The 27,394-nt window shown below is 40.2% G+C and overlaps 1 protein-coding gene across 1 annotated transcript in view; it reads right to left on the bottom strand.

The window, feature by feature from the left end:
- suclg2 (succinate-CoA ligase GDP-forming subunit beta) overlaps positions 1-19,328 on the bottom strand; it is a 102,174-nt gene extending 82,846 nt beyond the window's left edge. The window contains exon 1 of the mRNA XM_086168645.1: positions 19,228-19,328. Coding sequence (XP_086024771.1) covers positions 19,228-19,311 — 84 coding nt within the window. The 5' untranslated portion in view covers positions 19,312-19,328. The remainder of the gene's footprint in view (positions 1-19,227) is intronic.
- Positions 19,329-27,394: the final 8,066 nt, after the last annotated feature.

The following is a 27,394-nucleotide window of genomic DNA, read 5'->3' as shown; positions in this document are numbered from 1 at the left end:
AGCGGGCAATAAAGGGTCGCTCGATGGCTATCTATTGCTTCAACCCTGTTATAGCTGATATTCATCCGGCCTTCCACTTGCATTTCACCTCCTTCACAAACAGGTCACCAATCCATGTGCTGATTACACCTCACCCCATTTTTCTTAGTTGTTTTCGGTTTTGGTTTTTCAATTTTTTTATTTTAGTTACATACCCTGTTGTAATGTGAAGGATTAGTTGCATAGCTAGGCCAATGGCCATGAGCGATATTGACATTTGTAGACAGTGTGGGCATCATTATGATCATTAAGAGAGGTGATGATTGCTTTGTTATGACTGTGACAGTAATTAAATGCATTGCATTTCTTTGCGTCCATGTGCAGCTCAATCAGCGTGACTTCATGCTATTTAGTGGATAGTTAGCATGCATCAATAGCGTACAATTGCCTCACTCTGAATAGCGTGTATGAACGCCTTGGTGGAAAGGTGATCTTGTTGACTTTTACACCATAAACCGCAGACTGTGCAGCCTGGGATTTCAAGATGAGCAGGGAACTTAACAATGAATGGCACCAGTGTAAGTGCGCTAAATTTTCCCGCTGTTTTGCATTTCTGGCAGGAATGTCCATGTGCTGTTCACTTTCCTCACACCAGTTGACCAGCAAGCTTCTTCAAATATGAACAAATTCAGATGACTTGTCTCAAGTCCTGAACAGGGGAACTGTTTGGGGGATAAAAGCTAAGCAAACTTCCAAAATAAAAAAAAAAAAGAAAGAAAATAAAAAATACAGCAACTTTGTAAGGAGTCAAGTGTGACTAGGGGGTGTGCCTCCAGGCACTGAGAATCCCCCTAGGCTAAACACCATAGAATTAACCTGGGACACTTTGTACGTGTCTAAAGTGGTTTAGCAGAAAAGCAACTTTATTTTGGCACGGACATTTTATTGACTGTATTAAAGTTGAAAATAATGCAAATGTTTTAAAAATGTATGAATCGCCTTCTGTCCCCAAATATGCACCGTTTAAAGCCATTAAATATATTGGACAGCTACTGAAACCAATACATCGATTAAGCAATTATTAATCAAATATGTTTTAAATGGTACAGTTTCAATTTAGAATATATTCTTAGATGAATGAATTGCTGTTCAGGAAAAATTAAATACTTTATACAAGAGCATACAGAAAACTGGGTGTTTAGTCATTCCTAATTAGGGGTCCCCCAGTATGGGATGCAATTTTATTGTTTGGATGTTTTCCTTTTAATTGCTTCAAGCGAGTGCAAAGCCAAAAATGGACTATATCATATTGGAATTTTACACCATGCATAGGGATATGACTAGCTGCTCATTTCACAGGGAATACAGAAAACATTTCAATTTGCCGACTCAATGCTTATTATGCGCTTTAAATGTAGATATACTCACAATTTCATGCTTCAGTGTGTGTGTGTGTGTGTGTGTGTATCTGGTGAACGTGCTATTGTGGCTGCTCACTTTCTGTCCAAGGCTGTCCCGTCTGTGGCACTGCTCATCTGTGTGTGTCCCGTCATGATGTGTAGGCTAAACACATAATGCAACGTGCGCCTCGGTTGTTTGATCAGCGGTGTAGTTTTCTACAGAATACATGACTTTTCCATGAGGACGCCGTAATTATGCTTATATGTCATTGCTAGCTGTGGGATTAATTGAAGATTGCAGAGGTGGCTGATTATAAGACATTTTTCAGGGTCTCATCATGATGTGATGGTTGAGAGAAGAGACACAGAACCAGCGCATCATGTTGTTATTGTCAAAACTAAGGTCTGTTTCGAAAGAGACAGTAGCAGAGGCGTCATAGGACCGATGCGTTCACTTGCTCAAAATAAGCAAAAGAAAATTCAATACTGTAGTTGGTTTTCCTGAAAGTCTCATCTTCATTCATGATGTGAAAGTCTGATTTTTTTTCTCAAAAGTATGCTGATTAAATTTCAGGTCAAGCTGTATTTGCAAAAATGCGCAGAACGAAACATTTGTTCTTCTGTATTGTGACAGACTTGTCTTATTGTTTATAACCAGACAGGCAACGGGAGTTTGCAGTCGAAGACCAAGGGCAAAGTGTTTAAAAAAAAAAAAATCCCTCACAACAGCATGTCGTTAAAGAAAGTGGCAACACGTCCACAGATCTGATCCTTCATCTTTCTCCATCCTTATCATAGCTGTCAAAGAACAAACAGTCCCGTTGTTACGGTGCAATGACAACCCAAAATGTGATGAGGCGCTTCCTTCACCAGGTCAGAAACCAGTTTCATAATCACCATGGAAGTTTTTTTGGCAAATGCTCAGACAGAAAATACAAATCAACACAACTGACTAGTCATATTCATTAAACCTTCCTGGTTAAATGAATATGACTAGTTGGGTATTTTACAAAATACCTAATCAAATAGGCCACTGTGATATCACAAGTGGGAAGACTGCCCGATCTTTATATTAGAAATGCATAAATATATTACTTAATCCAGAAATTAATCATCAACATTTACACCTAGTCGATGTCTAGAAGAAGTTTCTTTATAACTATGGATATGAAACGATCTACAAATTTGGAAGCTATTGCACTGCACTATAGAAAAAGGACAAAGTGTGTAGCCATGTTTGAAGTTGTTCAGATAATACTGTAATTATTGCCAATAATTACAGTGATGACTCATCAATCATGATCAATCTTGATTAGAATTATCAGCTAAAAAAGGTTGTTATTAAGTGTATGAATACATTTCATGCCACGGTCTATATAATGCATTCTGGGGAGTATTTACTTCTACAACACTCGATCAACTATTCCACTGTATTTTAAAAAAGCGGAGTCCATTCTGTTGGGTGAAAAAATGGCGCCTCCTCTCTAAGAAGACACAACTTTGCTAAACTTAATGTTTCCAATGACCATATACAGTATAATCATGTAAATACACTAGGTTTTGGTAAAACAAATACAATGTACAGCAACACAATCAAAATTCCCAACTGGGAATAATCAATATAAATCAATTTCATCAGGTATAACATGTAAATTATGTTAGCGCTGGAGTGTGCAGAAGTACACGACTAAAAGTTTCAATAATGTTAATCCTCCGTATCCATGGGTGGGACAAAAATATAATCAACACCTCCCATGATGAAGTGACGTTTGACCAAACCAATTATAACACCCTCCATGATGCAACAAATTATGGCAACACAAGCCGTGCACTGCTCTATTTACAGCTGTGGTAAACATTCTTTAGCAAAGATTAATTGCTGTGTGAAACCAAACAAAAGAATGAAAAAAAATGTTTTCTTCATTTTCCTTTAGCAATCACCTTGCTATATAATTACTGACTCTTGATAAAGCTGTGAAGCTTGTCATTCATTCACACAGAGGGGTGGAGCTGAGGAGTTTGTACATATAAGCATTTGAATAAAGAAAGATTTAGATTATTTTGTATATCAGGACACGAAGACTAAACCAAAGTTACCAATACAGCCTAAATCTTTTCCTCTAACGTCCTGGAAAAATCAGGAGGCAGCTAAATACACAGGTTGCTGAGACTTTCTTAAAGTTTCATATTCTTAACAGCAAGAAAAGGCAACAAATGAATGACATGTATGCCTGCTGTCGTAGCAGAAAATAGCAATGACCAAGAAAAAAAAAATACGGATTTGACGAGGAACGGTAGATTGATTAGCATTCTTATGGTTTGATTCATCTGTCATAAAAACAGAACAGTGAAGTTTTTTTTTTTGCCAACACGCAACAACATCTAGACAGATACATTGTTCCCTTGATATCTCCTCAGTTAACATCTCAACCAAATAAAGTACAAAGAAAACTTATGTAACCTGTCATGCAGAAACAAAGTCGAGCCCACATTTGTCCTGAGGGATTTTTGGTCCTGAGAGATTCATTAGAACAAACTTACCAATAACATTTCCAATTCCTGTTCGGTTAGAAGTTACATTGGCTTTTGCCAAGGGCTTGTTTAGTGGCAGCCTGGAGCAAATGATCGAATCGCCGACAGAATTCATTTAGAGGAAAGCAGAGAATCTAAGAAAACTTTTTTAAGATTTTGGGTAACTTGTCATATCTTGAGTTAAATGAAGAATAACCATGAAGAGGTTTGTTTTTATGTAAGCAGTATGAAACCAAAATAGCACAAACTTTAACATGACTTACAGTTACCACAAAGAGAGGTAGCTAAACAATATTTTTAATCAACTTGAGGCAAATGTGTGGCGAGCAGTTGAATTTCAGGTTGTGTTATATTGCTAAACCCCACTTATTAAGTGTCATTAGAAAATTATTAAAGAAATGCATAAAGGCATCCTGGACTAATAGTCTTTTTCAACTGAACAGAAAACCTCAGGCAGGCCTCTTACATACAGGACTGTTTCAGAAAATTAGAATATTGTGATAAAGTTCTTTATCTTCTGTAATGCACTTAAAAAAAAAAAAACTTTTTCATGATATTCTAATATTTTGAGATGGGATTTTTGAGTTTTCTTAAGATGTAGGCCATAATCAGCAATATTAAAATCATAAAGGGCTTGCAATATTTCAGTTGATTTGTAATGAATCCAGAATGTATGACTTTTTTTTTTTTGTAATTGCATTACTGAAGATAAAGAACTGTATCACAATATTCTAATGTTCTGAGACAGCCCTGCACATACATACATACATACATACATACATACATACATACATACATACATACATACATACATACATACATACATACATGAAGAAAAATGGATCAAGACCGACGATGTAGTCGCAAGAGCTGGTTCAGTAATGTGTGCGTTGGCTTGCGTTGTGTGTGTAGCTGAAAAATGTAGCAGAAGAAATTCTGTTTTGCTCTAATTGGAGGGCGGGGATGTTAAATTCATAATTAATGGTTCTGGCTCAAGTAGACCTACAAACATTTCTAATAATTTATAGATTATACTTTCTGTAATTGGATCATTAAATAGCATGTTCTTTCACAAAAAATGTATGGACTAAAATGGACAGATCCCCTGCTAAGATTTTTCTGAATAAAATGAAAGCTGCTATATGGTCCCATGATACAGGTCTAATTCAAAAACTGTATACTGAAAGTAAATAAACAATGAGGTGCGGTGACTCCTTTCCTCAACATTTCGAGGATGTTTTGCAGGATCGCTGACACGGAGCGTGACTGGGATTGTCTGTGCACAGACTGGGGCCGGTGTACGTGATCGCTGTATTCTAATGCCCGCTGGATTTGTCTTATATCTCAATTTCTTTTCACTTTCACCTGTTCTTGAGCCGGGCGATAAGTGCAATGTTCAGCGATTCCCACGGGCCTGGAACGCAACATCGGGCTAAACTGACTGACAGTCGGTATCTTAACAATAGAATTAAATGAGCTTTGACAGTTTATTTTAGGGGAGCTGGGGAATTCAATTTGAGGGTATTTGTTGACGACAATGCACAGGAAATCACAATAACCAGATCCTCTGCGGAATGCTCTTAAGGGGGAAAAGGAAGGGAAGGGATGTTGCCCCACCCCATTCCCTTTGCTCATAAATCAATCTCATGACTTCTTGTCTGCACAGCAAGATCCCCAACGCCACTTCCACTGGTGCTGCACGCTGGCAAATTTGTAAATGTTTGCCAAGTGTGATTTTTTTTTTTTTTTTTTTTTTTTTTTTTTTTTTTCTGTGAGGCCTCCACGCTTAGTAATAACCCAACATTTTCTAAGCTCAGCATGGCTTGAACAACTGGAAGAGAGGTGGCTTGTTGAGACGGCTCTGAATATTTTACGGAGAGGGGTGGAGAGTCCTCTGCTTGCAATGTCTTCTTTTACTGGAACTTCAAACAACGGGCAGCTTCCCCATCTGTCTCAGCGAGAACACATTTACATTTCCTCCCCGCAAGAGATACTGGAGGACGACGTGTGCTCTAACTGGATTTGAATATTGCCTCACCAAGGTTAATAGCCATTTCTAAGGCTGCCGAGGTGCTTAGGCTTTTTCAATAATTTAGAAGGCCTGCAGTCATTAGGACATTCAGCCTCTCAAATGGCGAAGTAATCGAAGTAATGCTCCGGCCAACTTAACACCAACCGGTGCCCAAACTGTAAATAAGGTGAAAAAGGCTGTAACCATCCCTAGAACTTCACAGATGTGAATCATCAAAAGCGCGGCACGTCGAAAGAGCGTTTTGTTTTTTTTTAGCTGTTGTACTTGCGATGTGTCATCTTTGAATTTTGAGTTAAACACATTTTGAGTTTGTACGCCATCAGAGGGTAATTTGGATCCTGTGACTCAGTTTGCCTCCGGCTACTCGGTTAGAACGATTTTTTTTTTTTTTTATTTTATTTTTTTTTTAAGTCTCGGGGACCTTACTTGCCCCAGTCTGTGCATGGAAATTTGTCACCCAAACGGTTTATTTTACATGGGTTTTGTGTAATAAATATGGACAGCCGTGTTACGAGGCAGGCATGCTTATATATCGACATGGCACCATGCTTGCTTTTAGCAGCAATACATTTTTAAAAAGTAATATATTGTCTTAGCATAAGTAGCAGATGTACTCAACAGCCTCGCATATTCTGGATGGATGTCAAAATTCCACCTGCGAGTTCTGCGTGTCTTGGACACGGCTGTCACGATAATTGCCCATATGGTACAAACATTAGGTTCTGCTTTTAATCTTTCTTTCGTCATGTGAAAAAAGAAAAGCAGTTTGCGACGGGCAATCCTGGCAACCATCCTGGATGCCATGGCATCAAGCTGGAGCTGCATATCATAAACACAGAGCTCCTGAGGCGGAGGAGTCAATTTCTCAAACTGAAGGACTCAGGAATGGCAACATCTTGACCTCCAGTGGTTCTTGTAAGGACCAAATCCTCTAGAAACATCTCTGATGCATGAACTACTGAAGCAACTAAAGCCCAAGCAAAACATTATTAGTGTCTGACTTGTGCAAATTAGGTGAAGCCTTAATTCTATCCAGGGTTGATGTTTTAGAAAATAAAAAAAACAATACCAGCTGTCACGGTTTCAATAAATATTCAGTGGTGCTTCTACCGAAATGGCTGTGGACAAGTTGAACGAAAATAGCCCCGTACCGTAACAGACTTGTATGCTTTGCATTGACTTTGCCTTATTGTCTACCCGTAAACACTTGCTTTCTGATCGATTATAGTCACATTTAGACACAACAGTGAAGATTTCCTGTCTCATGCCTACACCCAGAAGGCTTCCCTCCTTTCCAGAGGGCTTACCGAGCAGAAAGACCTGGCTGCTGATGGTGTGAATTTCACTGATCTAAATCCTGAATCAAGGCTCTATTGCAAATCTCTCTACTGGTCTTGCTGTCATTGCTCCATAAATGGGCAGATGCCATGGCGTTCAATATAATCTAATATTCTGCGCATTGACCTGGCTTCTCAAAGGCAAGGACATGGAAGGCTACAGTTAGTATTTAGCAGAAGGTCAGTTTTTTGGTGTCATTGTGATAATCTCAAAAGGAGATTTATCCTGATCAATATGGGACTCTTGTAAACACTTTGAGTGCATATAATAATCTATTCTGCCATGTTTGTTGGACTCATTAGGGACGTTAAGTACAAAATAAACCAAACAGTAAAGGGCTGGATGTTTTACTCGCTCACAACTGTTTCCATCACACGAGTTAAATAAATCTTTGCAGGCAGCGGCAAAACAAAAGGGCACATAAAGGAACTTCTGCCATCAACACTCATTTGTGTTATTAATTAGAGGAGACCAGGCTGGATGGCTTGCTTTATTAGCCCATAATGCCTCACAAAGCAGGCTACAACTACATGGCTGGCTGTAAGTAGAAATATGCCTAGGACTCACTCCTGCCCATTTATGCAGAAAATCCACATCAACTCTGCTTCTTTGCCTCCTCAATATTCTTTTTTTATTGTTTTTATGTGTGTGTGTGTGTGTCACCTCTCTAATGGCGAACTACAAGACAGCCTGTATTTATGAGTAGCAGCTAAGTAGCAAAGTGCCATCTCATTAGCAGGAAAACATTCAAGTGCAGTAAAAATGGCAATGACTTTGATAGTCACTCTGAGTGCGGCTCTGTCTGCTTCAGCCAGTGTTCATGGAAGTGGACACCATAAAGTTCCCTCTAATTTCTCTCTGCATGGTTAGCTAAATGGGTAGGGAAAAGTGACGAGATCATAACCTGAATGGGAACAAATCAATTACATAGAATTGGTGAACTGGCAATCTGTTAATTTCTTGAACATCGGATAATGCCCCTTAAGGAGCATTCTGGTTAATTAACTCCGTAGTAATTTGTCGTCACTAATTAGACAGTGTCATTCCAAAGGGGTTAGGGTCTGGCCATGACAAGTAATGAGGATTTTAATCTCAGCAGACTTCTGGGGATACCACTGTGTAATATGGAGATATTAGGTGGCTCCGGTTACTCAAGTTGTCCACTCACTGGGGTTGGCAGTTTCTGAACACAGTTCACTTTGTAGAAAAAAAAAAAAAAAGAAAAAAAAAAAAGAATTAGATTTGGTCGGACAAGTTTCGTTTCTTGGTTCCCATTCCAGTTCAGTGATTATGGAATATGTAATGCGTAAATAGAAATGATAATATGTATGCCTGACTCACTTTAAATATAATTACATCGCATTATTGTCATCAATATAACTTTTTTTTCCACCATTCAGTCATCATCATTACAGCTTATACTGCATTCCTGTGGTCCACCCTGGACAAAGAGAGACACAACCTCTCAATGGGCAATTCTGGGTCTCCAATGAACCTCCTGGATGTTTTTGGAGCGTTGGACAAAACCAGAGAACCCAAACTCACGCAGACACGAGGACGTGGTGGACGTTGGTTTGAGGCAGAAGCTCTAACCCCTTCACCACCTCGTCGCCCCTAATTACTACTCATATTCGTTTTAAAAAAAAAAAGCAGTAATCAACCAAATGGTGTAGCTGAAAATGCAACGTAAACAGCATACTGTTTTGACATCATCTGTCAAAGAAAAATTTACATGAGGTACTGAATAGCACATTAGTTTTATACCGATATCTAAAAGCATAAACAAAGAGGGTGCGGGTACTAAATCCAAGGCTGGTGAGATAAGGGGATCATAATTACTTGCAATTTCTTTCAATAGCATTTAATTTTGATGCATTAATGCCTGACTGGCATATGTTCTGTTTTCACAACTCCAGATGGGGACGGACCGGGGCATTTGCACTGGCTGACACATCGGAGCGTCATTCACAAATCACGGGCTCCATACGACGTTTCAGCTCCGACACCAAACGAATTGCTGCAGCTGCTGCCGCTCTCGGTGTTGTCATTTTACCTTGTCTCCTCCTTTAACGCTGTGACTGACGAGCAGAGCGCCAGCCCCCTGCAACCTTCCCCTTCATTTATTCAAAAGATGATTGACAGGGACGAAATTGAAGTCACACCGTCAAATGTTTATTAACAGGGGGAGCGGAATAAGTTGCTGCTTATGACTTTAAAAAAAAAAAATGAAAAAAACAGGAGATATTGCTGTGAAATGCCACTTTTCGAAAATTCAAGCTGAATCTGCCTGGGAGCGTAAAAAGCACGCATCTATTTTCAGGACAAAGATGTTATTTTTTATTCTGTCCTTTTCTATTGATTTATTTATTTCTAATTGTTTGAAACAAAGTGTCTATTGTGTCTAATCTAAAGCACTGCATCGATCATAAATAGATTAAATTATAACAACAACTTGTCAGGGTGTTTCTGTATATTTTTTCCGAGTGGGTAAAAAAAAACCCCGATATAATCAAAAATATGTCAGCAGGGCAAAAAAACAAAATTTAAAACTGGTTTTAACCACTTCTGACAATGTGTTGTAATTTGCACTACTTTGAAAGCAGTGTGTCATTTAATAATCAAATATGACGTTTCAGAAGCAAACCATGTTGATTTTATTCATCATTTAATGGTTTGGACCAGTGGATGTTTACAATTGATTCGGGTGGAACTGTAGATGTTTATCTTTTGGGGTTCACTCATGGTTGTATAAGTCAAAGTGAAATCAGTCAATTCAAACATTTAATTCTTTGTTCTTATATTTCACAAAATTCCTTCCATGTGAGCAGTCAGTTGTAGGGAAGTCAAATTAATCACTTAATTAATCGCATTTCATTTTATGCATGATTGTGGGGCACATTCATTAATTACTGCAATGCTATTGAAATCATTCAGCATTAGTCCGCATGAATTTCATGGCTAAATTGGACGATTGTGTAGAAACCACCACAGGGCATAGCTGTGAGCTTGTGTTTACGGCTGATTTTCCCCTCTGTAAACTTGCTGCCACTGCAGGATTACAGCGAGCGGCTATAGGCTGAACTCCGTACGGTATGGATCCACTTCTATTCAAGAAACAAATGCGTTTTTTGACCTGCAACATCAACCCTCTCAATACCGGAGTGGCAGATTGATGAGCGGCTCAGCGACGACTGGCTGCTGTTTATGGGCCTGATCAAAGGGTGATTCCCAGCTTTGTAACCTTCCCGGCTAAATTAAAGCTTATGGCCCTAATAAATTTCGAAGGGAGCCAGAACTACTTCGTCAGATGGTGACTTTTTGACATTGTACCACTATTTCATAGCGATAAAGACAACCGCTTTAAACTGGCCTGCGGATATTGACTCCTCCAGTTTGACAGAAGGGCAAACGACAAAACACAAGAACATCTTGAAATGACTTTGTAAAGTGCCAAGATCAGACGTCCCCTCGTGGGGACGACCCTTCACATGACAAGTACGGTTTGACATTGCGCCTGCTGCCCTCGCCACAACGTGAGACTCCGGTTCTTTTGGTTCTTACAGAGAAGCCCTGATGTTGCCCACATTGCTGAATACCGTATGGACTCGCCAAAGATGTCAGGAACAACATTGCTTCGGCGAAAATGTTCAGTGCTACTCGTGCACCGGGGTTAGATGTGACAAGGACTAAGCGGCCTGATCCAGCTGCTGCCATCACGCGCTCTTTCTCCTCCCTGTGAGGGGAAAGTCACTGTGAAAACTCTAGAAAGAGAGACGGCCAACATGGTAAGTGACCTGATTGGGAGGAATCCACTGTGTTCCTTTGTTTTTTACTTGTGGATATCAACACACTTAAGCTTTATTTTTTGTGATGTGACGTCCTCGCCATCAAGAAAAAGGAGGATTCTTTTTTTCCTCCAGTTGTAAACATAGCCACAAGCAAGACAGGAAAAAAAAAAAAAACAACTATCCATCTCTGCCAAAGTGCATTTCGGTGACATTTTGTGATCACTCACTGAATGTCAAGACTCTTGCTGCAAGTCTGCCAACGGCAAAATTCTTCCAGGTAATAAGTGTTTCCTCCACATGACTTCAGTTTATTTCACCTTTAGGTAATTTTAATTTGATGGAAGAATTGTTGCAGTGCATCAAAATCACTGTGTACTTGGGCGGTCAAAGCTTTTTAATCACCCGCATCGTATTTGACCTAAAAATGAATATTCGTTTCGATGGTGGAAAAGATCTGGTTATCAATAATAATAATAATAATAATAATAAATATAAAAACTGTTTGGGACATTATAAATTAGCTTTTGGTATTAAAAGACCCCAAGAAAAATGCAGTTATTAGAGAGGTCATTGGAGAAAAGCACTGTAACTGTCAGTCAGCTGCGATAGCAAGCAGACAAGACAAAAGTGCAGTTTAAGGAAAATCTGACGTTGCTCTGCTTTGATAGTGACAAAAAAAAAAAAAAAAAAGGTCATTAAAAAGTCAGCCGTGTGCAAACACTTTGCAGCACTTGCAGAATGATGGCCCAGTTATGAGGACACTTCCCCACTGTGTTGGTTAACAGCGTGAGAAGGATGTATTCAGGTAAGACTGCGCCTGCCTCCCCATGAAGCATCTACGGTAAACAAACTCCCTCCAGGTTCAGACGGGGGCAAAATCAATTATCAGAGCTTTTGGGGGTGTGCATTTACCACCCAATGGAGTCCTTGAGGATGAACGATTTTGGCATAAGATTAAAAAGCTGCAGAAGCACCTCATATAATTACAGCACACAAATAAGAACCAAACTTTACAAAACAAACACAATCGCACTCCAATCTTTCTTTCTTCCTTTCATAAAACAAAGCTGCATTCTTCGATATATAATGCGAATTAATATTCAATATGATTTGACAACTGAGAACATTGCCTCGGATAGCTCTGAATTCTTTCCAGGTTCCTCATCGCCAGTGCCTCCTCACAACCCTTCAAGAACAGGGCGCTGAACTGAAAAACAAACGCTGACCTTAAACCGGAGGTACGAGCCCATTCATGAATTTTACTGGCAACTCCAGCCCTAATGTTTTGTGGCCCAACTTTAAACCGGCCCGTTATCTTCATAGGATTGCTGGCCCGTTAGGCTTTTGCATTTCTGCTTTCCGCGGAGCAAATGTGTGTTCTTTTCGAATGACTCGCGTTATTACTTTCATCATGTTCCATGGCCGGTATGAAAGACCCAATGTCATTCGATGGCTTTGACGGCTCTGCACATCGGAAGGAGAATATTGCTGCTTATCAGTGTTCTCCCTCTCTTGATCCACTCTATCCCACTTGTCATGACAAGAATGAATTCATGTGAGGGATCCTGAGTGCTTTTGTGTGTATGAGAGTTTGCCAATGAATACTTCATCGGCGTATACAACTATATTTGCTCCATAGTGTGTGCCGCATATCCCATTGTAACCATCTATTCTTGTCTGTGTGTGTTTAGTTAAGTAGCGGTTAGGTTGAGGACTGGGGAGGATTGTCTCTGGAGCGCTGCTGATGATAATTACTGTAGAGCAGGGGTGCGCAAACTTTTTCAACATGTGAGCTACTTAAGAAACATCCAAGTCAAAATGATCGACCAACTATGAAAACGCAAAACTATTTATTCATAAATACATTGAAAATTCTTTATACGTACAACCTTGCATAACTGTTTGAATCCATATTGCAAAATAAAACTACATTTTTTGTCATTGCCTTACTCCACATGGAAACAGCCAGGGATGTATAGTGAGGACAGTAGCTACTGATAGCCAGCCTCGAGCACACTTCCAGATGATCATCAGTCATGGTTAAACAGTATTTGGACTTAATGATCTTCATGCGGTAAAAGGAGGACTCACATAAAGAAGTGGACAACTGTGATTTTCTCCTCAGCTCGCATTTCGGAGGGATGTCAATGTCGTAGTTTTTATGAACCGTCCGAAAATGCCGCTCCACACTTCCCTTCTTCGGTATAGTGATGGCAGACTGTCAGATGAGGCAAACGCACTTTGAAAATCACATAGTAAAAACAAAAAAAAAAAAAGTCCTCCTCCCACTCCCTGTGGAAGTGGTTTGTTTTTGGCTTCTTACTTGGTCCAGCTCCCCCACTCATTTTAATACCCTCTCTTAAGTTTAAAAGAAATCAATTGGAGGATAGTTCGGTAACTCGCTAGCTCGCGAGTTTTGCAGCACTTTTCGCCGTTGTATGCGCGGCGACCAATGGGTCACAAAAGGTCAGATATCAGACTGGCTGCTCTGCATGTCAATTAAATGACAAACATCAAAGTGAGGACGGATGATAGGCTGACGTCTATTATTTTAATACCACGCGATCTACCCACACTACCTTTGTGATCGACCGGTGGATCGCGATCGACGTATCGGGCACCCGGCCTGCAGTAGGGAGTGCGTCGGTAGGGTGGGGTTTCTGCAGGCCGGCATTCACAGGAATGCTGTGGATCCTGAATGCATCTTGCAGCCATTCTGCAGTCTTACGGCGCTGACGTGCAGCGCTCCGACTACTCCGCTCCTTTCCGAACCTCATCAGGATCATGAGGGAGCTATCTGATAACATTAAGCATGATGAGGAGTTACTGACAAAGCTTGCAGTGATAAGCCTGACGAGGAATTTAAAGTAGTTTTTAAAAAGAGGGGGCACTCGGGGATTGCTTTTGTCGATGTCTCTTCTGAAAGGCGGCAAATGAATGGGATTGCTACGTTGTAAGCGTATAGATGAACAACGGGCTATGACGCGGCGTGCTTAAAGATAGGGCACAAACAGTGACTTGAACGGTCCAAATAAAAGCACAGGTTATGTATTTTCATTTTACATTGATGACGTCATCTGCACGTCAACACCCTCCTGCTTTAATTTGCTGATCGAATCATGAATTCACATAAAACCAGAAGTTCATTAGAATCAAGCCATCGGACTGGGTTCAGGAAACTTTCAATCTATTTATTTCAATCCATGTAGAGTCTGATTGATATAATTTCGATGTAATCTGCATAAGTGGGAGTGGATGGAGTGAAAAGTGGGCGACAAGTCAAAGTTAAATCTTTTGAAATGCGAAAGAAAAAGGAACAAAACTAGTGCTCGAAATTCTGCTTCCATTTCTGGAGTTTCTCCTGTTCATACATCAAATACTCAATCTACACTTGCTTTTAGAGGCGAAGAATTTCAACTACATAGAGAATGCAGATTTTCTTCTTCCAGTTTCCATACATACAAATGAATGTACTTTATCTCCTTGCAAATCTCCTCACGTGTTTTTTTTTCTTTTATTCTTTTACACCAAACATTTCCCTCAACCTTCCTGTGAATGCATATACATGACCGGGAAAAGCGCAGGCCGCCTTTTACTGCTCACGTGGTGGGCAAAATGTGAAATTTTAGCAAAATGTTGTCAGGATTAGTTGCGCACTTCAAACAAAATTACACTTAAAACTGGCACTGAAGTGCAACTGGATCTGGAAGTACTTTGTAAGATAATCATCCATTTAGAAAAGTATCATCCTGATCCTTCCATTTTTTATTTACTTTACTACACAAAACCACCACTACACATTTTGATCAGACAAAAGCTTTAGACAAGGTGGCATATGAGCTATAAAAAAATAAAATACAAAAAAAAAAAAAAAAGACCTACTTTACCAACAACAAATTATCGGATTATTCAGTTTTCATGGCCCTTGCAGTGAATGAATTCTTAACCACAAGGCTGCTTGACCACCTGAGGAACAAATTCTGAACAATTCTTGCACTTAACTCCAGTACTTCCAGTTGTATTATACACTTAAATTGAAGAAGCAGCATGTTTGTCAAGGGTTTGATGGCCGCCTCCAGCTCACAACAAGGGTCTTGGTGAAGAACCACGCTGTGGCAACCCTGTCGGTCAAAGAGGCAGACCTCCGTGCCCTCTCTCATCCCTCCGTCAATCAACAGCAGCAGAACCGCTGCTAAGCGCCGAGGGGTTCATTTAGGAAGTCTTCTGTGCTGAAAGTGTGTGTGTGTGTGTGTGTGTGTGTGTGTGTGTGTGTGTGTGTGTGTTGCTCTCAACTACTGACATTTAGCAAACAACACGTGAGTTCAGCACTTCTGCATGATAGTGTGGAATTGGGTTCTGTCACTTCAAATCATATATATAACTTTGACACAAACCCGCAAGGTGTGTTATATGGGGAATACAGTTTTCGCTAAAATGATGGAAAAAAAAAAAAAAAAAGCTGTCGCTTTCCAAGTCTACATTATGATAATACAAGCCAGATTTTGCAAAGTGCCAGCAGTAGATGGCTCGCATCGGGGGGTTCTGAGACTGCATATAATGTTCATCTACTCTACAAAAACAACATTCAACTGTAAAAAAAAAAACATGTTACGTACTACTTATTTACCGGTATAAACAAGTACTTTATGCAATCATAGATTGTGTACAGAGCTCAACACGTACTTTATAACATTTAATCTTTTATCAGAGAATATTATAACGACTATTTAGTAATACTTTATTTTGACATAAATATAAAGAAATGACACAGCAGCTTTGTGGATCTACATGTTTGCATTTCATTTTGACTTCTATTTCAAATGACAAGACGACGTGCATGAGATGCCACCAGTTTGTGAGCTGCTGGATCAGCAAAAGACTCCTTTTTGCAAGTATTTACCTGAGCAAAAAGAAAGAGCTAGAAGCCATCTATGCAAATATTAATTGATTCTACTCCCTCCCATGCTGATGGTCTTGTCAAGGACTTTCGAACCATATCGAATTATATTCACACACTAAAAGTCAGTCTGAAGTACACACAGACTGACTTGGATGACTTGAATGCCAACAAGGATAAAAATGTGGAAGGAAATATGCTCTGAGGTGACCTCCAGCTAGCTGCATTGGAAATTATGGATGTGCCGGACTTCCCAGATCAAACAAACTGAAGCTAATCTGACTAAAAAGGGAAAATAAAACAAAATATTTCTTCAATGTGTTATATTTCTTTTAATAACGTTCTGAGCAGTAGGACAATTTGACCCCCAACTCCACGCTCAGTGGCTCAACTTCTAATAAATAACAACCTTTTGTTAACCTACCTTGACAAAAGACAACATACTTCCTGTATAATTTTCAAGATACCTCGTGAATTAAGTAGCCCCTGCTCAATTCCTCCTGATGACTGCAAGTCCTGTGGGATATTGTAATCGTCTCCCCTTTTGACACAAATGATGGCAATATTAGAATTACAGATGAGTGTTTTGATTAATTTCATTCGCTCGATTACTTTGCAAGTCTGAGGATCTGATAATTTATTCAAACTCAAATCAATCTGCGCAAAAGGAAATGTTGGGAAAATACTCGTGCTTTCCTTCAATATTATTTATTAGCAATGGCTGCAGACCGATAGCTAAATAGGCCCGGCAACGTACCTGAGGAAAAGGACAGCAGAACTACCAACCAGAGATGTAAGATGTCATTGAATAATTGATTTGAGTAACAGGAGGGCGGAATTTAAAACTCCTGAGACATGGGAAATGTGAACAGACGGTATGCTGTTACCAAAACCCTCCACAAGTCCTGCACATGTTTCTCCTCAGCAGACACCTATGATCACTTACCTCGGTTCTAAAAATAGTCTGCATATGTGCTACGCTTTGCGAAAAAAAGAGGACAATAAGTCCATAAGCAAATGTTAACCTTCTGAAATGTGCCACAACAGATGTTCCTGGCAGACTCCTGACTCTTAGTGCCCCTTTTTTTCAGTGAAATAACTGATACTTCCACCTTGGAGTCTAAAATATACAAATAAGGAGAAATGTAAATGAAGCTCAGGACTACGCCTGGTGATCCATTCGTCACTTTAGCCTGTCCAGGCGTCAGTTTGGATCATAGGTCCATGTTAACTAGTTACAGTCACATCTTATGACAGGTAAGCACTGCGACCTGAAGGTATCCCAGTTTACCCAAAAGTTCTCCACGTGTGAAATGCGATATCATTAAGTTGATGTGAAACAGTTGACCAGCTAATGCAAAATGTCTTTTGGTGTTTCCCTGCATCCAAAAGCAACTCGGAAACTGTTCATAAATTCAGGATATTATAGTTATTCTCTTGATGAAAACATAAACATTCCAGAAACTATGAAACGACATCAAACTACGACTCGGTTTTTAAATTCATGTCCATTAATTTGGGTAACTACTTTCAATTGACATACTGAGGCTAATCTACCTTCAATAACAGTCCAGATTCTGCAACTTTTATCAACATCTGTTGCTTAGGATGCAACCGTCTTACAAGCATGTCATCAGTATTGGCTTTGAAAAACTGAGATCTGATTGGCTTAAACAGTAGATGTTTCAGATAGGATGGCTCAGCAGAAATACTCAAGAAAATCATAGAAATGTATATTACATGTAACCTAAGCCTGAGAGGTTTGAGTCTGCCTGGAAAGCGTGTACTTTTTTTTTTAAAAAGCCAGCAAATCTTCCTGTGGATCATCACGATACAGAGGCAACAAGGGAACTCAGTTGCTGCCTGCGAGCAATAGCATTTTTTTTTTACTGCAGGGTATTGCAACGCCTGGCAAATTTCAGATCTGTTCTTCCAAGGATGTGCAGCATGTGAAATTTATACCAAGTGGTAAAACTACACTCAATATAATCCAAAGATTAACAACCTCCACATAGTCTGTGGAGGTTCTCAGTCCTCTCGGTCATGGTGAATTCTTGTTGAAATCTTCTTGTCTTAGCAACTGGAGTTGAATTTCTTTACTTGAGGATGTTTCACCCCTCATCTCTTCAGTTCATGAACTGAAGAAGCCTCTCGGATCCCGCTCCTCGACAAGAAGATTTCAGCAAGAACCTCCACATAGCCATTTCCCCTTGATACGGCTCTGCACAACTCTTACAGTGCATATTTTCACATTTTGCTCTATGGGAAAGTGTAGTGCAGTTTGATACACAATCACCTGTATCTCAATAACAACAATAATATTGGGCTGTATGAGCTAAATTCCCATACGGGGTACCAACAATGGATCACAAGTAAACATGGTGAATGAATGAATCCTTGGTTAAAGTGACCCATCTCTGTCTCAAACCAGAAATAAAGCATTCATCTATTCTTATTATGATAAACCATTTTCTTCTCTTAAGATGGCAAGACACGGTAATGTAAAACAGACTTTGCATGCAAAGAGCTGAACTACTAGAGGCAATGAGACAAAAGGGTCATTTAGTGTGCTTTTTGATGGATGTGCTTATTTTCTGGTGATCCCAGAGTTTCAAAACTTTGTTCTTATATGCAAGTAGTCACCATTCCTTTGTGTGACCCCCTTGGTCAGTCTCTCCTCACCGTCTTTTATCAGTTGACCAATCGAGAAACTTTTAAACACTTGGCTGTGTCAACACCAGAGACGTACTCAGAAAAACCTACAGTTCAAAGCTCAGCAACAGACAGCGGAGAGCTCAAAGTGCAAGATATGACCTTTACTTTGCTCTGCAAACGTGGTGCATTCAAGAATTTAAAACCTTCTCAATCAGTGCGTTCAAGGACATGAGATGGCAATTAACTGCCTGCTTTTGCAGGAATCACGCTGATAGACCTATTTTTAAAAGGTAAACAAGTTGGTACACACTTTTTCGTTTTTTTAAAAACAAGGCTTTGACCGACAGTGTCACGGGTGCCACGTCTCGATAGTTACTCTAAACAAACTCACATGTTGCCAAACTTTAACGTCGGAAAACTTTTACTTGTTAGCTTAAAGTGAAAACGTGAAATCCAAACAGAAACTGTCACACAGCACAACTTCTATCTGTCAAGCCTCTCCACACGCTAACCAGCTAAAGGACCGACTACACTGACAACTAGCTTCGGCGACGACAGCTGACACCGCAGTTTTGGCGGTGAATTACAACAGAATTGCAACATTACCTTCAGTTTATCCAGAAGTACGTGTTTTGAGGCGGCTGTCCGCAGTCCTCTTGCTGCCGTCCGTGATGCCATGGATGCCGCCATGTTGGTACGAAAGAGGAGCCGTGTGACGTTTTTGGGAACACGTGGTAGTCTTCACGGCTTTTAATTGGTCCGTTTCAAAAAGGGGCGGTGGCGAAAGGAGGTCCGGAGTTCAACGTGTATCTGGAGCCTCGTCACTCCAGAGAAAGAAAAGAACAAGCATACATGTCGAATAAAGTTATTTTATTTCCAAAAACAAAAGTATTACTCGTAAATTTATAAGAAAAAAATCCATTCATATCAGTGGAATAAAATATGACACTGCCACCAATCACATGTTGTTATCCATAGGTAAAAATGCATATTATGCAGCTGCTTCTTCATTTCTGCAAAATCGAAGTGGAGCAGCTAATGCTCTGCTTTATAAGGATAAACCGCAGGTGTGTGTATGACTCACCTTTACTACGCTCAGATTATATACAAATTCTGTTCCGGTGCAAAGAGGAAGAATAGACATATGGAAAGAACACATTAACAGTAGTGTTCCCTTGCAGAAAAGTCTATCCCAGCTGTCATTGAGCATGAGGCAGGATTTATCCCAACACGTTCGCTAGTCGACCAGAGAACCACATATCGAGATATACAACTGTTACCTCTATCAGGGAAATTTCTGCAGCATGTTTTTGAAATGTTGGAAGAAACCCTGAGGTAACATGGAGAACGTTTTATCTATTTCAAATTTAAATATTAAATTTTTGTTCGGAGATGTGAATTTAGCCTGTTTTGAAAAATACAACTTGTATCTCTGTGTTGCATTAGAGTTGAAATTTTCTATGGCTAGATGTATTTTTACTTTACATCTTTTAACCCTCATTTTCTGAATAACCGTTGGACTGAGTTGTGTGGAACAATATTTGTCTCAGTAAAACTTCAAAACGAGACGGCTACTCATCAGCTTTAAATTGACACTATACTGAATTTTATGCAAATTCCGGATGTACGAAAGCTAAGCTAGACGGCTGCTGAGTAGTTTATCCAAGTCAATGCCATTTCCTTGTGCAATAGGTCGGACACTAAAGGCTAAACATGGGTTTTCAGTAGGTCGGCCACTTCTGTAACATCCATTTTGTGTGACCTTGCGAGCCGTACAAACAATCACTGTGCTTAGCTTGGAAGTCTTGGTAGGGGTCCATTTAGAAGGTGTAAGATGTGTGAGGGGATCTTGTCTGAATAGCTTAATAGCCCACTCACACAGAGTCCTCATTACATGCCACGTCTTGAAAGGGCGCAGAGAGCAAACCATTCATAAAGAGCAGGGATTATGGCAGAGGGCAAGACAGTGGTGAGGAACCATTAGTGTCAAGGGTAGAGCGGGACAAGGGGATCACCAATAGATAGGACGATAAGATATCCTTTTTAAAACCTAAAAAAATGAAACACATTTAAAATGTGCAACCGTTTTTAGTATCAAGCAGAAAGATCGCGCTTCATGTTTATTTCATGTTTTCAACACGGAACCCCTTTTGGGCGGAAGTTTTGGACGGTCATCGATCCATAGTCCGCAGCTTTGTTGCACGAACAGCTGTATGAACACAAATGAGCTGAAAACTGCTACACTGGCATAATCTTTCAATATGTCAACAAATCCCACCAAATGCATAAAATGTCCGTCTTTTCTCCTGTCAGCTAAGAGTGATGCACTCAACCCAAGTCTAAAAATAAGAGCCGGAGCCAAACTGGATGACTAAACCATGATTCACTTGAACATCTTCAGGCTTTTTACATTTTTTTCCCTTTGTTTCCTCGGGGGTATTTTCTCCTCACTGGAGAATTGATATTCAGAAAAGACTGTCAGAATATCAATGGCGCTCGCTAATGCAATTCAAGTTTCGTCATTTGGGATGTCGCCCTGTCTCGCTGAGCAAAAACCGTGCTTTTGTCTCCAGCAGTTACAATCATGTAATTATTCTTTCACAATACAAAACAACTATCACTGATTTTTTCCAACCCTTGTTTACCAAAAGCTTTTGAATTCACAATAAGTTAGGACCTTTGGTTCAATTTTGTGACAAATAAAAAAGAAGAAATCCAGTGATGTATTTCTTTTTGGTCTGTGATATCGTTACATAATCATCATTATCTAAGGCCCATTTTAACACCAATCCACACCTGCGTTGATATTTTTTGACGATAATAATAAGAGGAAAGCAAAATAATGAAAACACTGAGATAGTTAATAATGCAGGCTTTTTCATTTTTTTTTTCAATCAATTACATCCATCTGTCTTAAGAACAAAATATCCCTGGAGCACTACAAGGAACACGCCAGCGTCTCCAACATCTCTCTCTGCACTGAGGCTCCTCCAACATCTCCTGCACTTCATGCTGACACACTCCAACACTGTTGTCATGTTTATACTCTATCTATCTATCTATCTATCTATCTATCTATCTATCTATCTATCTATCTATCTATCTATCTATCTATCTATCTATCTATCTATCTATCTATCTATCTATCTATCTATCCTTCCAATTCTTGATTTTTTACATTTGATTTAGCTTTGTATTGTAATGTACAAGCATTCCTCTGCATTCAATGAGTTTCAGCGCCCCACAGAATGCGTCTTGTACGTACTGTCTATCTCTGCTGCTGCCAACCCTCTATTTCTTTGACAATGGCCATCAAAACGATTGAAATGCTTGTATTAAAATCTACAGGATGGCTAGCGTGTCTTGGAATCTATAAAGAAATGTAAAGAGGAAGGTGAAATGCACAAATACATCAAAACAACGTCAAAAATATAGTTTTCTTATCTCTGTGAAAAATAAGCAAAAGATATATGAAAGCTTACATACATACATACACATGTAGATGAATAAATCAATTGCATTCATTGTGCTTTGACAATAATAGACAAGACTTGGCAATGGTCTAGCAATAGTTATTTTATGCTTTCATTTTATATCCGTTCAATGCAGTGAAGGTTTTTCTGTTTCACAAAATATTATTTAGGGTTAGCAGTATTTAAAATATTGGCATACCTTGAAAAAAAAAAAAGAATTTGAAGATAAAAACCCTGATACTGTCATTTCACATATCAATTTACCAGTTTCTGAGCAATTAAGAGCAATAAACATACATCCCTGACATATTTTGGCCTCATCTTTTCTGCTCTCCCCTTCTGCCCTGAGCAAAACAAGTGAGTGCAACTAATTTGTGTCTTCTCTCAGTTATCTATTGTAGGTGCCAGTGGTCCGCAGGAGGCAGTCAGAATGCAGAAGACAGTGAGCAACGGTTCCCAGCGGGCCGCACAGTCGGAAATGACCCTGCTTTCACGTTTATATAGCAGCGGGCGCTCGGCTAAGCTGCCGCCCAGCCTTCCCACAGTCCAACACCCTCTTTCTGTGTTTACCTGCCAGCTCTCTCTTTTCTCCCTCTGTCTCGGATGCATTTTATTTTCTCTGATTCCACTCTGACCTTTTTGTTTGGCCTCTCTTGTTCTCCCTGTTTCCGTGTCTAGGCTCCTTCTGCCTCCGCCTAGCGCTCTGTCTCCTCTGATGCGGGTTCAATGACGGATTCGGGCGGTGCTCTGCCGACTGCACCCCCTCGCCCCCCCCCTCCATTTCCCATTCAAAAGTCAATGAGACAGTGACAGCGAAGCCGTGTCCGTTTCATTATAGCTCTGACTAGACAGCGTAACAGATCACTGGAGGAATAAAAACAAAAAAAAGCGCCGAAAGGTTCTGCCCCTCCGTCATCTTACAAATGCACAGTCAAGGTACTCTAATGACTCTTTGTTTGACTGCATGCTGCTCCTTTCCCTTTTTTTTTTCTTTCTCCCAGCCGGTGCTCACACTCCGTCTCCCGGCCTTAAAGAAAAGCGGACATGCCTCGAGCGCCGACTCTCAAGGTTTGACCTCTGTGAATAAATGTATTTAATGCACTGAAGACAAAAGTACATGCAGTGAATAAAAGCAAATATGGACAAGTTCTAAGGGGGAAAGTCTCAACACCACGATCCATCGCTATGACATGATTGTAGAATTATTTATGTTGAATAGTGAGTGTAGTTGGACAATATTTTCTGTCCGAGAAAAATCGACGACCCAGAATGTCGACCGCCGAGTCGACGAGCGAGGAAATTAGCAGTGGACTCACATAGATGGCGTCCGCGATTTTGCCCGACAGGAAAAAAAAACAAGCAAGAAAGACATTACAAAGACGTGGGAATGATGATGAACCAAGAAAGAAAGTGGATAAGATGGACAGCGGAGGGGACGGTCACTGCCACCCTGCGCTCAGCACATCTTTTGATATGACATATGGCAAACATAATTAGTCATCATTTTCTGAGCTAACCCTTGGAGTTCACAATGTCAAAACCATGCATATGTATGAGCCTAAACCCTCCATTTCATCCCTCCACTGGTCGAATATGAGATGGTAAACATTTTGTTTTTCAACTCTGGAGGGGCAAACTGTCCCCGGAGTTGACTACTTCTACTACTACTACTACTGTGACTCTTCCACGGTGAAACCCTGAACAGCGTGAGTACATTTTATTGGCTGGGCTCAGTGTGTGTCCACTTATATGTCAGCACCGGAGTAAGAATCCATTCAATGATGACTACAATCACATCTTTGCTCTGTGTTAGCGACACTCAGCTGGAAGCCCCCCCTCCCATTTACAGTATCTGGTGGAGAACAGCGGCCCCCACTTTTTTTTGTTTTTCACAGACCGGACTTAAAGGTGTGGTGGATAAATACATATTAATATTAATATATAAATATTTCCCTTTTTTTTCTTTCAAAATACTCCAAAGGCTTGTCTTTTAATGCAGGTTGCTTGGCCTCCAAGTGTTGAAAGCCGGTTGCTGAATATGCAGAACGGGCTTGGCGCGTGGGAACGACCTGTTGCGATAAATCTATATTTTAAGTAGGTCTCCTGGTATTGTTTGTGACATTCAGCTTTCTTTTTCTTAGTGGTCATTAGTTCTTCTTCTGTCTCCTCACTGGGCGTTTTCCCCTTTGCAAAGAAACTTTCCAAAGACGTTTCATTTTTCTAGCATTAGTGTTAATGTATCATTTGGCGAGATTACATTTTACGGCCCGCTGGGCACATCTGACCCGTTTTGCTTTTTTATCCGGACAGCCAAAGTATTATCTTTGAATATTTTGATAAGTTTCTTCAATCAATATTGAAATTAGAAACTCCTGTTTTTTCCTTTTGTTTAATTTTGTATGGATGATAAGATACAGTATAATGAAATAAAATGCCAAAAAATGTAAATATTTCAATTAAATTTTTCATTTTGTTCAATTGACATGCTACCTAGTTGGCCCGTGCATAAAAATTGAAAAACAAATGTGGCCCGCTAGGCAAAACAATTGCCCACCCGTGGTCAAGATTGAGTCATAGACGGATGTAACCAAGTTATTTTTCAAAATTAAACAATCTTCAGACTGGGATAATAACAAAAATGGAAATTATGTTATTTATGCTTTATGTGCGGTTGGGGACCGCTGATGTAGAACAACATCATTGGTGGGTTTCAATATAAAGTAAGAAACCTATCAAACAAAGTTTGTGGAATTGGTTTTGTAGCACTTTACTGGATGGTAATAACCAACAAGACAAAACTAAGAAGACATTTCAAATTTATACATGAGAGGTGTTTTCCTGGAGCTGATTGATCAGTTGGTTTGGTATGCATGTGAGTAGATGCGTGAAACACCATGAGTGGGCTGCAAAATCCTTGTGTGAGGCAGAGATACGGTGCATGTTGGAGAGACCTGCTGCACAAGCCGTCGTGAAGTCACACAATTCTGAACAAACCGCTCACACGCTCTCACCATCAATAACACAAAGCAGTGACGGCTTCGATATGTGGTATCGTATCGCACAGGTAAAGAAACAGGTTCAGGGAAGTGGGTGGGGAAAAGGGTCAGAGGTACGAAGAGATAGAAACTACCAAGCAGAATAGAAGGCAAGATGTACAAGACAGTGGTGAGGCCAGCGATGCTGTATGGACTAGAAACGGTAACAATGAGGAGAAGGTTGCAGAGATGTAGATGTTTAGGTTCTTTTTGGGAGTGACCAGGACGGATAGGATCAGGAATGAGTCCATCAGAGGGGCAACACATGTATGATGTTTTGGAGAGAAGGTCAGAGATGGTTGGTTCATGTACAGAGGAGGGATGCAGAATGTATTGGTAGATGGATGCTGGAATTTAAAGTCTAAAGGAAGACCAAGGAGAAGATTTATGGATGTAGTGAGAGTAGATATGATGGTATGAAAGTGTGAGAGAGGAGGATACAGAGAATAAGGTTGGATGGAGAGGGTTGATTCGCTGTGGCAACCCCAGAAGGGAAAAGCCCCGAGGAGGAGAAGAAGAAGAAGAAGAAGAAGAAGAAGAAGAAGAAGAAGAAGGAGAAGAAGAAGAAGAAGAAGAAGAGGAAGAAGAAGAAAAGGGGCCAAATCAAAGCGGCCCAAACATACATTGAAAGGGGAAACAAACCCACGAACACATGCAGGAAAATGGTTACAACCACACTGACAAGGCCAGTAGGTATTTCTTAGATGTGGAAATGAGATATCACACCCGGCCAGGTTTTCTTCAAACACCTTGGATCCGAACCAAACCTCCATCCTCAAAAGGGGACGAGGTCATGGATTGAAACTTGTGCTACCCTCCCGTCTTTCGTTCTGCTCACGTACCTTTGGCATACAAGTACCCTCCCTCCCCGAGGCATACAAGTACCCTCCCTTCCCTAAGGCAACAACTTGAACATCTTGGAATATGCAGGGGTAGGTAGAAATGAATTGGTGACTTCCAACACACTGGATATAAAGTAAATAAATTGGATTTTAAATGTCTTTCTAGCGATCCTCCAGGAATGCATGTTCGCCATCCCAAGATAGGCATGAAAAATGCATGCAGGTGGGAAAGTAAGAAATGTCAATAGAGGAATCAAAGCAATCAGGATGGTACTGAGGGGGATATTGGTGTGATAAATCATGTTGTTCCTGGACGGAGGTCATGGAGGTGGGGAGGAGGAGGGCGGGGATGCGGCGGGAGCTTCGCGCATGGCGAGGTACAGTTTGCGTAATCACACTCCTCGGGGAGGCGCTTGAAGATGCGCTTTTTTCCAGGGTGTGATTCACAGTGTGACTGGTAATGCAAAGTCATTCATGACACTGTGACCTTCGAAGAGCCCTATTTCTTGTTTTCTCTTTTTTCCTTGATTTAAGTCTAGTATTTATATACTGCTCAGAAAAGATAAAGGGAACAGTCAAACAATACACCATGACTCCAAGTCAATCACACTTCTGTGAAATAAAACTGCCCTTTAGGAAGCAACACTGATTCATTTTGACTTGTTTTAAGGACATTATATCAAATTTGATTCACCTCCATGAGTGAATCCATTTGATATCCATTGATCAGGCTTATGTGATTTTGTTGTCAGCACATTCAACTATGTAAAGAACAAAGTGTTTAATAAGAATATTTCATTCATTCAGATCTGAGATATGTCATTTTAGTGTTCCCTTTATTTTTTTGAGCAGTATATAAAATATATAAAAAAATGGGGGAATGATGGCATGTATGTGGGCTCAAGATTAGTTTGGCAGGATAAAAATGGACAATAATGTCAAATAATAAAAAGCTGATTCATTATTCATGTTGCTAAACAGTATTTCCTAAAACTGCTTTTTTGGACAACATAATTTGCAAAAGTAAAATGGTTTTCTGCTCTCTTTCATCACACAGTTGGGCTGAAAATAGCATTTACTTGTTCACCATTTGGGGCTATGCGTGACTGACGGCTGATGTATTTCCCAAATAAGAAAAAAAAAAACATTGCATATGCGAACGTTATTTCCCCGACAGAGTCAGGCGCTCACAGTGGCTGACGGTCCATCCTATAGACTGATGAATATGCTGAGGCACAGTTACACATATGGAGGGGAAAGAGAAGGAGGGAGTTATCTAAGGCTCCATTAACCTTGTTTGGGTAGAGGCACCTCCACTATCCTAAGCCCACATCGTGCGGGGAACCTCTTGGGACCCTCCGCTAATTAACCTTGTGGAGACATCCTTGGTAGAGAGAGACCAGGGGCAGAATAATAAGGAGGC

This window comes from Fistularia commersonii, chromosome 21 (genome assembly GCF_037954325.1).
Source record: "Fistularia commersonii isolate RoL2024-O1a breed Wild chromosome 21, RoL_Fcom_v1.0, whole genome shotgun sequence".
Lineage (NCBI taxonomy): Eukaryota > Metazoa > Chordata > Actinopteri > Syngnathiformes > Fistulariidae > Fistularia > Fistularia commersonii.
This window is presented reverse-complemented; position numbering and strand designations above follow the sequence as displayed.